This window comes from Aythya marila (genome assembly GCF_965140915.1).
Source record: "Aythya marila genome assembly, chromosome: 1".
Lineage (NCBI taxonomy): Eukaryota > Metazoa > Chordata > Aves > Anseriformes > Anatidae > Aythya > Aythya marila.
This window is the reverse complement of record NC_139042.1, coordinates 152,228,423-152,243,334: the sequence shown is the minus strand read 5'-3', so window position 1 is coordinate 152,243,334 and position 14,912 is coordinate 152,228,423. Positions and strand designations below refer to the sequence as shown.

The 14,912-nt window shown below is 43.3% G+C and overlaps 1 protein-coding gene across 3 annotated transcripts in view; it reads left to right on the top strand.

The window, feature by feature from the left end:
• Window positions 1-14,912, top strand: part of MYH9 (myosin heavy chain 9) — a gene marked incomplete at its 3' end in the record, with an annotated part of 68,504 nt that overhangs the window by 51,973 nt on the left and 1,619 nt on the right. For 2 of the 3 annotated variants that reach the window (XM_082763468.1, XM_082763469.1), the window contains exons 21-40: window positions 853-984; window positions 1,648-1,854; window positions 2,360-2,497; window positions 2,884-3,007; window positions 3,819-3,990; window positions 4,564-4,776; window positions 5,230-5,374; window positions 5,933-6,139; window positions 7,006-7,110; window positions 8,207-8,359; window positions 8,734-8,982; window positions 9,388-9,600; window positions 10,278-10,490; window positions 10,814-10,975; window positions 11,670-11,798; window positions 12,151-12,239; window positions 12,443-12,566; window positions 13,628-13,836; window positions 14,255-14,363; window positions 14,644-14,816. In XM_082763468.1, coding sequence (XP_082619594.1) covers window positions 853-984; window positions 1,648-1,854; window positions 2,360-2,497; window positions 2,884-3,007; window positions 3,819-3,990; window positions 4,564-4,776; window positions 5,230-5,374; window positions 5,933-6,139; window positions 7,006-7,110; window positions 8,207-8,359; window positions 8,734-8,982; window positions 9,388-9,600; window positions 10,278-10,490; window positions 10,814-10,975; window positions 11,670-11,798; window positions 12,151-12,239; window positions 12,443-12,566; window positions 13,628-13,836; window positions 14,255-14,363; window positions 14,644-14,816 — 3,266 coding nt within the window. Of the gene's footprint in view, window positions 1-852; window positions 985-1,647; window positions 1,855-2,359; window positions 2,498-2,883; window positions 3,008-3,818; window positions 3,991-4,563; window positions 4,777-5,229; window positions 5,375-5,932; window positions 6,140-7,005; window positions 7,111-8,206; window positions 8,360-8,733; window positions 8,983-9,387; window positions 9,601-10,277; window positions 10,491-10,813; window positions 10,976-11,669; window positions 11,799-12,150; window positions 12,240-12,442; window positions 12,567-13,627; window positions 13,837-14,254; window positions 14,364-14,643; window positions 14,821-14,912 lie in introns of those variants that run through there. The other variant, XM_082763470.1, reaches the window with a different exon arrangement.

Genomic DNA, 14,912 nt, shown 5'->3' with positions numbered 1-14,912 from the left:
TGATTCATTTAGGTGGAGAATATCATAAAGAATTTTATATCTATGCAGTATGCTTGCGTAAACCAAGTGCAAGGCTATGTACAAGTAATGTTGTGGAAAAGCAGAAGTCGTCTTCTGATATTTTATGCCTAGAAGAGGATTGCTTGCTTTGGTGGTATACAACTTCAACGAGTTACTTACTCCATGGCTAATCAGTTTGACTAGTCAAAAATTTTTAGAAGGGAGTGGTATGCAATCTCTTTCTCTAGAGTTGTAAAAGCAAAATGAAAGTGCTAAGATTTGATCTTGCTGTTAGACTTGTATGTATTTTATCTTCATAAAGACAATGAACACATGAAGAGACTATCTTTTAATTTAATTTAGATTTATGGGATTTCTTGCTCTTTAAGTATGGAGACTTTGCAGCTAAATCAGAGTTGAGAGCAGAGATTGCTTCTTCCTACGAAATGACTTCTAATGTTTTTTGATGGGGGAGCACAGAGATGGGTGGTGTTCGTATATTGTTTATATTGACCTATGTGTGAGCTGTGGATTGCTCTCCTGCACGGCAACTTGATTCAGTTCTTGCTGTTATTACTTAGTCCTTGGGGTCATGGAATTTACCCATCCCTTTCCTGATGCACCCCATCCTGGAGGAAAGTTTGGGCAGGAGGAGGGGGTGTTCCTGGCAAAACAGATGGTATCTAGTCCTCTGTGCGTCTTCCATTGTTCATGACAAAACAATTGGTCAGTCCTTCAGATACGACACATAACAAAAATGTTGTTTAATAGGATGCTCATCAAGTACAAGAGCACGTCTTCATGTTCTCTGTGTTCACGAAACACATCTCATCCCCTTGGTTTCCCTTTCAGGTGAAGCCCCTTTTGCAAGTAAGCAGGCAGGAAGAAGAGATGATGGCCAAGGAAGAAGAACTAATAAAGGTTAAGGAGAAGCAGCTAGCTGCAGAAAACAGACTGAGTGAGATGGAGACCTTCCAGGCCCAGGTGAGTTTGCAAATGTCATGTGTAAGCCTCATTCCCTCCACCGGGTCAACTGCTTTAAGACCTCCTTCTTTGCTTTACTGGTCTGATGATCAAGCTGCAGGATTCCTGCTTGTTGAAATATGTGACTCAGCTGCCATCTTGTTCAGTGTCCCTTACCCTTCTCTCCAGCTCTGTTCCTCTGGCATCTCGTTTTGTACAATGAATAACTATTGTTCTGCTACAGCCATTATGTGAAGAAAAATCTCCTTTGGCTGAGTATTATGGCAGGCTGATTGAATTAAACCTCATTGTTAATGGAATCCTTTTTGTTTGGAACCCAGAAGGTGGCAGCAGGATTTTTTTTTTATAGGGATAATACTTTTGTTATTTTTGCAGGGAAAAACTAAACAATCTCCTTATTTCAAATGGACACAGTCTCTAGAAGTTTGTTAAGGCTAATATAATAATATGTGGCTGCTGTGCATGGTTTGTGAACAGGACCAGACACTTTAAAACTGTATTTTGACATTTAACCTTAGAATGGCAGCAGAAGACAGCTGCCAGTTATCATTAAGATACAGCTGCAGAACACAGGACCACATAACTTCAATTAATACAGATTGCTTAGTGCTTTGGTAAGTTGGAGTTTGTCTTATGGTTATTTCTGGCTTGTGTCTAATGTAGCTTATGGCAGAGAAGATGCAACTGCAAGAACAGTTGCAAGCAGAAACTGAACTCTGTGCTGAAGCTGAGGAGATAAGAGCCCGCCTGACAGCCAAGAAACAAGAACTAGAAGAGATATGTCATGACCTGGAAGCAAGGGTAGAGGAAGAGGAAGAACGGTGTCAACATCTGCAGGCTGAAAAGAAGAAAATGCAGCAGAACATTCAGGTAATACACTAGAAATGCCATCTCTTGTCAGGAAAGAGGATAATAAGGGTTAGAGTGGTTATTTTGTCTTCATTTGGAGGAAATCAGGAGAGAGAGAACGACAATAGTAGCATAGAAAATTTTATCCATGGAAATAACAGGGCAGAGCAATTCTGTTGCTGTGCCTGGGGCATTCAGACAGGCAGCTGGAATGTGCTCTTCCATTCTTGAAGATGAAGGTTATTGCTACTTGTCAAATAACTGGACAAATCTTTGAACCAGGTGTTTTGAGAACAGTAGCTTTATTCTTTGAAAAATAGTACTGTTTATTCTGTTATAAAATTTGTTTACTAGAATACCGTATGTTGCATCAAGTCATGATAGAAGTCACTTCTGGAAAGCATTAATATTACCTTGAAGGGAAGGGTAAAGAAACACTCAAAGTTCTAGTATCGTCGCTGTGCTGGTTTTATTGCCCAGTGAGCAGCACTGACAAATTCCTTGCTTTTCTGTGGGTGTTGTGAAGGAACTAGAGGAGCAGCTTGAAGAAGAGGAAAGCACAAGGCAGAAGTTGCAGCTAGAAAAAGTGACCACAGAGGCCAAATTGAAGAAACTGGAAGAACATATGATAGTTCTGGAAGATCAGAATCTCAAATTGGCCAAGGTAAGACTCCTACTGCTTCCTATGCAGGCTAAAGATGTTTTGATGGCTCTCCTGGAGCTACCCACCAAAGGCTGACCTTCCCCTTTTTATGGGAAACTTCAGAATGAATTCAGTCTAGTGAACAAAAGTGAGGAAGTATTTTTCTCTTGCATTATGCCAAACACTATTCAGTTATTTCATAAACAGACTTCCCTTTAAGCTTTGAAAGGGCTGTCAGATCCAAATCTGTACATCACATCTGTAATCCTTAAAGAATTTATTTCCTTCCAAGTTTCCCTGTAGTAGGAGTAGGCACTAATGACACTGACATCTTTAAGCACGGTCAACTCTGGAAAGCCTCCTGTAATTCCAGCAACTGCCTTGACACTGGCTTCTCAATTCTGCAGGAAAAGAAACTGTTGGAAGACAGAATGTCTGAATTTACAACAAACCTAACAGAGGAAGAGGAGAAATCTAAGAGCTTAGCCAAACTCAAGAACAAACATGAGGCCATGATCACAGACCTGGAAGGTAGTATTTTTTTTATTTAATAAGACGTATCCTGCAGAGAACTTGCTTGTTCAGTTTTAGGTGGTTTCTTGTTAAAAATCTGTGGAATTCCAGTTTCATTTCTACAGCTTTAGTCTCACTACAGTTTTAGAGGGGTTAAAAACTAGTCTATAGTGTGTGTGCTATTGATCAGTTTGATAGAGCTGTTCAGTGGCTGGCTGAAGGTTATGTGCCTTGTCAGCTGAGCCCTTGGTCTAAATAAAAATCCTCACCAAAGCAGCAGGCCAATGGAGAAGAGAGGCTGGTTCTCTTTCTTCTCCTGCTGTGCAAGTGTCTCTACCTTTCTACTTCCAGCAGCATCAATCTTCAGGGTTAGTGTGGGTTTTGATACTCTGTTTGTGTGAGTTCTTCAGAGTGCAAGGTAGAGGCACTTTTTGGTTAGGTTAACACAGCAGGAGACAGCCGATTCGGTTGCAGTAAGGGGAGGAGAGTGGACCGTGTGTTCAGCATCACTTATCGAGTGCCTGTGTGCTGTGGGTGTTGGGAGAGACTGGCTTTGTGCTAGCTGTTTATTACAATGAAGCGGGGAAGGAAGTTTGAACGTAAGATGAGGGAGAGGAACATTGTGCAGGTATGTTTTAATTACAAGATATGATATGGGAGCCATCTGCATGTATAGATCCTAACAGAATAATGCACTGCAGCTAGTTTTTATGGTTGTATTACTAGAAAATATATTTGCTTAAATAGCTTTATTTTCTCTGCCTTGTACAATGTTCTTTGAATGACTGTGGGTTGTCTGTGCAACTTACTGTGTCTTCATCCCCATCAGAACGCCTGCGACGTGAAGAAAAGCAGAGGCAAGAATTGGAAAAGACTCGTCGAAAGCTTGAAGGAGACTCCACTGACCTGCATGACCAGATTGCTGAGCTGCAGGCTCAGATTGCAGAACTCAAAATGCAGCTGGCCAAGAAAGAAGAGGAGCTGCAGGCAGCCTTAGCTAGGTGAGAACCTGACCTGTGGGACTGTCAGATTAGGAAGTATTTCTTCTTGTCTTGTGCCACTCTGGATCTGGGAGTAAGTGAAATCTGTGTATTTTAGTCTGCAGATTAAGATCTGTGTCCTTGGCATAGGAGTTCTTTGGTTGCTGTTCGCTGCCACACTGCCTATACAGAGCTAGTCTATGGATGCAGTGTGCACTGTGCGTGTTTCACTGGAGCAGTAGGACTTCAGAGCAGGTTAAAAAGTAGTGGCAAGATGTTATCTCTCTGTAGTAGTTGCTATATTCATCTGTTCAGTGAAGTGTCCAATTTCCAATGTAAATGGTGCTTTCTCTTCTGCTTTCTTCTGTTGTCAGTCTTTCTCTGTCCCCTTCTTTAAGGTAAGTAATTGTGCTCTCTCAAGTATTGGGAGTTAGAAGCTAGAATTTGTAGATGATGTATGCGTCAAAGTTTGAATGTAATCACGTAGAGCTGACCAATGCCAGCTTTTTTCTTGATTGTTCTTGGTAGGACAGGTGGTTTTCATTTATGTATGGTTTAAATCTGGCTCTGACCAGAACCCTATGTTGAACACAGGGTGGAAGAAGAGGCAGCTCAGAAGAACATGGCCCTGAAAAAGATCAGGGAACTCGAATCCCAGATCACTGAGCTACAGGAAGACCTGGAGTCAGAGAGAGCATTCAGGAATAAAGCTGAAAAACAGAAGCGGGATCTGGGAGAGGAGCTGGAGGCGTTGAAAACCGAGCTAGAAGACACCTTGGATTCTACAGCTGCTCAGCAGGAACTCAGGTAACTCTAACACGTGGCTGTGCTGTCTTGTCTAGTTTTGGGTTTGACTTTTTTAATGAAAGTTCATGCATTCAGTCTCTCACCAAAGCAAGTCTTTATCAGAGCAGGCTGGTTAGCAGCCTCAGTGACTACAAAAGGAGATGGTGTGCAAGCTGTAGTATGAGACTGCATTCTCTGATACGATGCAAGAAACTTTATGTGATCCCTAACCCTTGTGGTAGTGGTAGCCTGAAACATTCATGCTTTCAGACCATTACATCTTAGGCTGAAAATCATGTTGTGAGATTGTATTTAAAGGTTTACAAAGCTAAGTTCTAATTTGGAAAAGTGTCTTTATAGCTTCTAGGGTTAATGACACCATAGTGTTTTCCTGTATTAGAGATACTGTTTGTGGATATGAACATTGGTTTGATTCTCTCCTTGGCATCTAAATGAAGACTCCGAATTTTGCAGGTCAAAGAGAGAACAAGAAGTAACGGTTCTGAAGAAGACCCTTGAGGATGAGGCGAGGACTCATGAGGCTCAAATCCAAGAGATGAGACAGAAACATTCACAAGCCATTGAAGAGCTGGCAGAACAGTTAGAACAAACCAAGCGGGTAAGTGGAACAGGAAGCTCAAGACCAAATAAATCATTCAACCTCTCTGAAGTGATTAAAGTGATAGCTGCTCTGTAACAACATCTTAATGCTGCAGAAGAACATTAAGTGTTCGTGATATTAGGTTTCTGATGCACGTGCTTTTCTTACGTTGGTAGATCATTTTGCACTACGAAGCAAATATGCAGTTGTTTTAAATGGTTGCAGTTGTTAATTTTTTTCATCAGACATGTTATGCCAATCAGCCAATGAGTTGTCTAGTTCTTTTCACTGCTAGCACTTGTTGAGCTGTGCAACCTTTAATTTGGAAATCTGATGGTGCAAGACTATCTCCTTTATTGTTGTCTGCACTGACTGTTAAATTGTTTCCTGCTTATCAGTGACAAGGTGTTCAAACTGTTTTTTTCTGAGTAAGCAGTCTCAGGCTAGCTGTTAAACACGTAATATTAACTTGCTTGTTGAAATATCGTGGAGGGGAAAAAAAAACCTCAATGGAAGGATCCTGCTGTATCATCAGTCTGAAGTGTTTTGCTATGTTTTATTTTTCCTTCCCTCCAGGTGAAAGCAAATCTTGAAAAAGCAAAACAAGCTCTGGAAAGCGAAAGGGCTGAGCTGTCCAATGAGGTGAAAGTGCTTCTGCAGGGCAAAGGGGATGCTGAGCACAAGCGGAAAAAAGTAGATGCTCAGTTCCAGGAACTGCAGGTGAAATTTACAGAAGGTGAAAGAGTGAAGGCAGAACTGGCTGACAAGGTTAACAAGTTGCAGGTGAGTGGCATGGGTTTTCCTTAGCTGCTGTTGCAGTCCAGGGCTAGAGAGAAAAGAAGGTTGTAGGGTGGTACCTCCCTGTGGATAGTACAAAAATCTCTTGTTCCTCCAGGGGATGAAGTTCAAAAAAAAGCACATCCACAGTTTGCTTCTCAAGGACTGAGCAAACTCCTTAACTCATTGCCAGGGCAGGCCATCATGATTGATGTCACTTACGAGCAGCCCTGAAAAGGTGCAGTAACCAGCTGCCATCTGAGTTTTTTAAGCCTTGGAGTATCAGCATGTCTGCTCCCCTTCGGTGTGCAGCAGTTGTGTAACCTTTTGGCTGCTTGTGTACCTCCTGTGACACCAACAGTCTGGTGTTGTGTGACTAATTTGGAAGAACCCATCTTGATGCTTTATTATGTGGTTGATGGTGATGAGGGGCTGAAGGGCGACGTTGAAATTCAGGGTTTTCTCATACACTCCCAAAGAGAAACAACAAACCCCTCTGATTTGCATCAAGCATTGCCTTCTGCTTTCTTTTTGAAGGCTGTCATTAGACATTTAGCATTGCTGGTGCATGTGCACTCATCCAGAATGTGAAAATGTAATTTGGAATATCTACATGCAGTCCTGAAACAAATCACATAAAGCAGTTTAAAGACAGAAGGCTGTTGCACCAGAGGTGATCCCACTTAAAAGTCTCATGTGGACTCTTCATATTTCATCCCTGGGACTTGGGAAATGACACATTCATTCTCCTGAGAAATGATACACATCCCTTACCGTTGAAAAGTGCCTCAGTTTTCACTTTCAGGTCTCGTAGCCATACCTGGCTTTGCTCTTGATGATGCACTAAGCTGATTCTCTGATCTCTCCTTCAGGTGGAACTGGACAATGTCACAGGCCTTTTGAACCAGTCTGACAGCAAGTCAATCAAATTAGCAAAGGACTTCTCTGCCCTGGAATCACAGCTTCAGGATACACAGGTGAGAGCTTGGGAAGCCAAGGCATCTGTATGCGTTGCATCCACTGTCTGCTACGAATGCATAAAGTGAGAAAGCACCCTGGACACCGTGAAATACTAGATATATGGCACTTCAAAGGATTGGGTCAGGCTTTTTTGCTAAGGGGGGATGTATTGCGTGGTATTGAGAGCTTTTCTACAGACACAAGCTCTTTATCTTCCTTCTGCTTCCTTAGTACGTGGAATGCATGCAACGTTCCGTATTTTAGGATTAAGATTCCTCAGGATTCCTCCTTCACCTTTCTGCTTGAGAGTTCTTTGTTGCTAGAACTGAACTGCAATGCTAAATTCTTGTCTTAGATCTTCATGAAGTTTGACAGGGTTGTGGTTTTCTGCATGTGATTTGCAGTAAATTTAAAGTTAACTGTAAAGTTAAATAGAATACTTTATTCCCCGATGGATAATGGGAAAGTGATAGATTCAAATATTTTAGTATTTTTTCTAGGAAAAATAATACAGAATCTTATACATCAGGATAAAATTAAAAAATAGCTTGCTGTTACTAGAATACAAGTCTAAGATTGGTCTCTACAGGTCACTCAGCTCAAGTACTGGCAGTAAAAGTTAACAAATGTTGCTGGTGCCCTAAATTGGTAAATGGCCGCAGTCTTAGAATTCTGCTAAGAGCAAAGTTGTTTTTAACCATCCTAAATCACTTTAGCCTGTTCTCTGTTTCTTTGATATTTGAGTATGAGGGAGTCACATAGGAGAGCGCAGTCACGCTGTTGTTGGGAAAGCTTTTTAATGCTTTACGTGCTTCTTGGAGGAGTCCAGAAGGGACTGCAGTTGGCTGTGGAGGAAAGCAGGAGACAGTTCTTGTATGGCAAAGTATACTTAAATCGTGAGAGTGTCTGAGAGAATAGGACCCTTCTTGATATTGTTTTTATACTGACTCACTGGAAGACAGTTATTTAAATTCCGTCTTCGATTGTCTTATTTGTGAAATAAACTGCATGCTTAAACTCAACTTCAAAAGTACCTGCACAGAGCAGGTAAGGATAGTGAGCCTTTAAATTCAAGGAGAGGTGCTGAGTTCCACTGTGGTGTTTCCTTTGTAGGAGCTGCTGCAGGAGGAGACTCGCCTAAAACTGAGCTTTAGCACCAGACTGAAGCAAACAGAGGATGAGAAGAATGCTTTGAGAGAGCAACTGGAAGAAGAAGAGGAGGCAAAGAGAAACCTGGAGAAACAAATCTCTATTCTTCAGCAACAGGTACAGTCTGCATCCCATAAACCAAACACTTTTGAGAAGAGAGGAAATGTAAGTGCATTTACTTCCTTCAACTTGCACTTGAAGGAAGTAAAATCTAAATGCAGAATTGACATCAAGTAACAGAACCTTTCATGGGCAAGGGATTTCCTGCTGACTTGAGTGAGGGGAAATTGAGGTCTCTGATAACGATCGTGTGAACTGCTTGTGGATTTCTACTTATGAATTCCTTTGGAACTTATTGATATAGTATTATTGGATACAGATAATTCCTTCAGAAGTGAGCAAACTTATTTCCTCAACTCCTCTGGTGTCAGTAAGCCACATATAGTGTTATCTGTGTTGAGGCTTCACTTGCAATCTTTGCTGTTCTTCAGGCAATAGATGCAAAGAAGAAGATGGATGATGGTCTGGGCTGCCTTGAGTCAGCAGAAGAAGCCAGGAAGAAGCTGCAAAAGGACTTGGAGGGCTTAAACCAGCGTTATGAGGAGAAGATAGCTGCATATGACAAGCTGGAAAAAACAAAGACTCGCCTGCAGCAAGAGCTGGATGACATCACTGTGGATCTGGATCATCAGCGACAGACAGTTTCCAACCTAGAGAAGAAGCAGAAGAAGTTTGATCAGGTATGACTTCTGTCTCGGGCCATTAAGTAGGTACATCTGACTTGCCAGGTTGACCTCTAAGAATATCTAAGCAGTGCTGCTTGGAGAATGCATATTTCTTTCTGAACTGAGCATAGCATATTGAGTGGAGAAATATATTTTTTCATAGAGGTATAGTACTCATTTTTGAGGCATAGATGGAAACAGTAGGTTGGAGGCCTAGGGAATCAGAAGGTTGTTCACTTGGGATCAGCATAGTTATTTATTAAGGTGAGGTGGCATACTTCATTCACTAAAGCTGTGTTTTCTTGATTCCTTCTGTCCATGGCAGAATGCTACTTAGAAAGCACAAAGAGAAAAGATGCATGTTTACCCTCTTAAAAATTACGAGTAAATTCTCAAAATCCCAATGCTGTTCTCTTTTAGCTCCTGGCAGAGGAGAAGAACATCTCTGCCAAATATGCAGAAGAAAGAGACCGTGCTGAGGCTGAAGCCCGTGAGAAGGAGACTAAGGCCCTCTCCCTGGCCAGGGCCCTTGAAGAAGCCATAGAGCAGAAAGCTGAGCTAGAGCGAGTCAATAAGCAGTTCCGCACAGAGATGGAAGACCTGATGAGTTCCAAGGATGATGTTGGGAAAAGCGTAAGTACGAAGTTAAAATGTCTGGGCAGGAAATGGCACGCGGGCGATCCTGTCAGTTTAATACTGCAAAAAGTTACGCTAGTGTGAACACAGATGAATGTAGTAGAGAAAACTGAGCACATAGTGAGTTTGTGAATGTTATATTTGCATTATGTTAGTAGGCAGGAAAGATGGATTGGAAGAGCCTGGAAATGACCCGAACGAGGTAGTGGTAAACAGAGACTAGTATTGTTGTGACAGAGAAAGTATGATGTGAGATTGGAGTGAAAAATGCAGAGAGTTTCTAGGCAATGGGACATAGTAACCCAAATATTTCAAGACAGGAAAGGTGGTGATAAGAAGGAAGCAAATTAGAAAAATCAGAAGCTACAAAGTACTTTAATGAATTCTGTCAGAACCAGAGGTGTCCACCTCAGGTAAGTTGGTCAGGATTGAGCTAACAAATACTTTTCTCCTTCTCCCCACCACCAAGCATATATGACTAAGAGATAATCATGATTTACATTGGAAGCTTTTGGCTGTGTGGGCAACTGGCACTGAGGGATATCCTTGTGTTATAAGGGGAACAGAGAGTGTCCTTGTATCCTGTTGTGAGTGGCTGTTGTCAGACTTTTTGCTCTTAGTATAGGTGAAATTGTACTTTTTGAGGAAACCTCATGTGTGGTGCTGTGCTGTAGGTCCATGAGCTGGAGAAGGCCAAGCGAGCCCTGGAGCAGCAGGTGGAGGAGATGAAGACACAGCTGGAAGAGCTGGAGGATGAGCTGCAGGCCACAGAGGATGCCAAACTGCGGCTAGAAGTGAACCAACAGGCCATGAAGGCTCAGTTTGATCGGGACCTCCAGGGCCGTGATGAACAGAACGAAGAGAAGAGGAAACAGCTGATTAGACAAGTAAGAACTGCTTTGTAAATCCTGAAAGTGTTCTGCAAAGGCGCTTGTGTCTGGTGTCCACAGATCATTGTTAAGTTTGGTGATTCTCCAGGCAGCTCTGCAAAGCTGAGAGAGGCTTTTCCTTGTGTGCATGATTGTTCAAACAGCCTTTGTCTACCTAAAGGATCCACGTTGCTTTATTTGTGAGGAATGTTAGCCCCATCCCCCTGCCAGGAGGAATGAAAACAAGTCACGTGCTTGCACTTGGGTACAGTTTGAAAGGGGGATGTGAAGAATGGCTTTTGGAAAATTGAGGAGCTGAATGCCTGAATTTCTCTGTACAGGTGCGGGAGATGGAGGTGGAATTAGAAGATGAGCGAAAACAGCGTTCCATTGCTATGGCTGCCAGGAAGAAACTGGAGCTGGACCTGAAGGATTTGGAAAGCCACATAGACACTGCTAACAAGAACCGTGAGGAAGCCATCAAGCAGCTCCGCAAACTGCAGGTGAGGAGCTGCAGTTGTTTTAGCAATCCGTTTAAAACCTTTACCCAGGGAAATGGGATACAAGATTTCACCTCATGAGAGCCATGCATCAGTGTCACAAGAGCAGCAACCTTGTAGCAATTTACCAGGAAAGATTTATTGGCATTTCAAATATCCTTCTAACCCTCGTCTGCCTTTTTAACTCCATAGGAGACAAGCTGTAGGGAAAGTCCACTCTAGTGCTTGCCTCATATCAGTGTTTCTGGAAAGGATTATGGAGTCGCAAAGCTAGAGGGACTCAAAAAGATGATGTGATGATGTAGGCCTTCTGCCCCAAGGCAGTCCTGTTATACCTTTCTAATTCCTGTAGGCATTTGTCTGATCTGTTCTTGGGAAAAATGCCAAATCCTCCCTTAGGCTATCCATTCTGCTGCTTCACTAGAAAGCTTCCTGTACCATCACCACCCCCAATCTAACAAGGCTTTTTTTCCCCTTACAATTTAAGTGGCCCTGTTTGCCTCCATTATTGCTTCTCCTCATTTCTTATCAAATGAAAAATGGATGATTCTTTTTCTTTTTACAGCAGCCTTTTAGGTAGCTGAAGACTAATGAAGCCCCTGTTTCTACTTTTCCTGCCCATGTTTCCTGTAAGATAAATTGAATTTGTTCATGCACAGACTTGGAAATCCATCCTTTTTTGTTTCTCCCTTTTCAGGCACAAATGAAGGATTACATGCGGGAACTGGAGGACACGCGCACCTCCAGAGAAGAGATCTTGGCACAGGCCAAAGAAAACGAGAAGAAGTTGAAGAGCATGGAGGCAGAGATGATCCAATTGCAGGAGGTAATGGAATATGCATGCAGCTGAAGGGTTTGTTCATTTTCTTTGGCCCAGAACTAAGCGTGGCAGACTAAGCTCGAGTGGTTATTTCCTTTCTTTTCCTTTCTCTTGTGTTATTTTTTGCTCTGCTCAAGTACAGGGTCCCCTTCCAATTGCAGAATTTGGCCCTTTCTTGACAGCGGCAACAGGAGTGGTGCAAAACAAAGGAAGTTGCGGGGTGGAAGGGAAACTGTCTTCTAATTAAGTCTGGGTCTAGCTAGAGACTGTACCACCCATTACCAGTAACTACTTTTTCCTAGGCTGCATTAGTTGGTGGCTTCCCGTTGCATCACTGACCGTCTCGTTTTCATTCCAGGAACTTGCAGCTGCCGAGCGTGCCAAGCGCCAGGCCCAGCAAGAAAGGGATGAGCTGGCTGATGAGATTGCCAACAGCAGTGGTAAAGGGTGAGTAATGTTCCCTGCTCAAGGGTGGAGGAGCTGGTTTGAGAAAATACTTTGCAGGCTGTTATTTTTCTGCAGACCGAAGCATGTGCTGGATCCTCCGTGCTTTTGAAAGGCAGACTTCGTTTTCTAAAATTAAAAGCGGCAGGTTTTCCCCCAAGGCATCAGTGCTGCCAACATCACTTTTATGTTTGTGTGTCTTACAGAGCACTGGCCATGGAGGAAAAGAGACGCCTGGAGGCCCGGATAGCACAGCTGGAGGAGGAGCTGGAAGAGGAACAGGGCAACACTGAGATAATCAATGACCGGCTCAAGAAGGCAAACCTTCAGGTACCTGTACAGGCTGGCTGTGTGAGCAGAGGCTCACTAATCTGTGTAAATTGCCAAAATGTGCTCTGAAAAATGTCCACAGACATGAGCAAGGTGAAACACTCAAATACCACAACAGAGAAAATCCGGTGGGCAGTCAGAATAATGTTAACTCACTGATTTTGATCGTGGAGTATTAAATGATTTCAGTAGCTGGAACCAGCTGCAGAGTTGATCAGGAATTCCCAGTCACCACCCCTCCCTTTCTTTTTTTTAAAAAGGAATTATGAGAAATATGATCTGTAGCATGCTTTCCCAACTTGGCGTGCTGAAGAGTGCCACAATGTGTTTGGAAAGTGACTTTTCTGCCAGTTCTGGGCTTTTTCAAACGGACTAACCATATGGAATTTGTTAGGCTGCTATAGAAACCGTGATCTTAATCTGCCCGTTCTCTGCTCTATTTTATCTGTCCGACTTTTGAGGGTCAGGCGTGTTGTTTTGTTAGCTCTCTAAAGCCAGGGAGCTAGGCAGATGGTTTTCCAAATGGCTTCTTTGCACCAGAGAGCACAGTCCTCTCCTTGACTGACTATAAGCCAGAGCCCTGGATTGGAAGTGGATTGAGTTCTTGCCCTTTCACCTTTGAAAGTCAGTAGTTTTAAGCTGCTTCTTTGTAGTCAAAGTAGACAGAGCAAATAAGTGATAAATGAGGAAAGCATGTTTATTGAATCCACTTGCCTTCAGGATGGATGCAATTCACTGGGACTGGTAATTACTGTGTTAAGTGCCAAACCATGGCCTTTGCCCAAGAGGGCACCATATACGTGATTGGCCAATTTAGTCCTAAGAGGAGGTTGATAAGCTTGTTTTTCAAGCAATTACTTTGAAAATCTGAATAAACTAAGATATTTGGAGATGTAGTCCGTATCTCTTGTTTACAGACAGCTCCTCCTGTAGCAGAGTTATTCTACATATTCAGCTCACCCTGAGGGTCCTTTTTCTTTGCATGTCAGTGTGTGTCTAAGAAAAATATCCTGCTTTCAGGCTGGAGCCCTCGAAATGCTAAGTACTGCTTCTCTCCACAGATTGATCAGATGAATGCCGACCTGAATGCTGAGCGGAGCAACGCACAGAAGAACGAGAACGCTCGCCAGCAGATGGAGCGCCAGAACAAGGAGCTTAAGCTTAAACTGCAGGAGATGGAGAGCGCAGTGAAGTCCAAGTACAAGGCTACCATCACAGCCTTGGAAGCCAAGATAGTGCAGCTGGAAGAGCAGTTGGACATGGAGACAAAGTACGTCCTAGCAGAAGCTCCAGTTGTTTTGAGTCTCCTTCCTCTCTGGGATCTTAAACCCTTCTGAACAAATTCTGATTTGTCTGAATGAGGGTTTCATCGTAGGTACTGGGCAGTGCAGAAGTAAGATCTTGGCAAACCTCCCTTGTTTCTCACTATAGAGACTTTTAGCTTTGACCAGACTTGTAAAGGTGCAGCTGTGATGCATTCTTGCTGTTCCTCTGTAGCTTCAGTATCAAGTTGTGTCCAGTATTTTTTATCACCTCTAGGAAAAATTGCCTCCCATTCTCTTTTTTGTTTTCTTCTTTTCTACGTTAGAATTCTGCTGTCTTTGTTTTTAACTTACCCGTGTCAGTTCTTCTGCTTGGGCACAAGAGGAGGAAGTTCTTGTCTGAGCTGTGACTGTATTTCTGTGCAGGGAGCGCCAGGCTGCCAGCAAGCAGGTGCGCCGTGCCGAGAAGAAGCTGAAAGATATCTTGCTGCAGGTGGATGATGAGAGGCGCAATGCTGAGCAATTCAAAGATCAGGTGTGTACGGTTACCTTGCAGCACTGCTGACTCTTCTGGTGGGAAGATTTTCCTTCTATGATCGAGGCATTTCAGAGGCTTCTAGCATTAACCTTCTTATGGGTTTCTCTTCTTTCTCCCTCACTATAACAAGATGAAGATGTAATGCTTTTAAGGAAAAGCTTGGAGCTGTCGAGTTTTAGGCAGCTTCCTTCAGGAAGGGAAGGGAGGCTTTGGAAACTCAGGTATCTGGCTGTGTAACTCCGGGGAAACGCTGATCTCTTTTCCCCTACGTCCCCAGGCGGACAAGGCGAACATGCGCTTGAAGCAGCTGAAACGCCAGCTTGAGGAAGCAGAGGAGGAGGCCCAGCGAGCCAACGCATCCCGCAGGAAGCTGCAGCGTGAGCTGGAGGATGCCACTGAAACAGCCGATGCGATGAACAGAGAGGTCAGCTCCCTCAAGAGCAAGCTCAGGTAAGGCAGAGCATTTTCTGCGATACCTTGGCAGCCAGCACAGCACAGGCTTGCTGTAGCTGTCCACAGGAAGCAGTGCGGCCAGGGGCTTCCTCT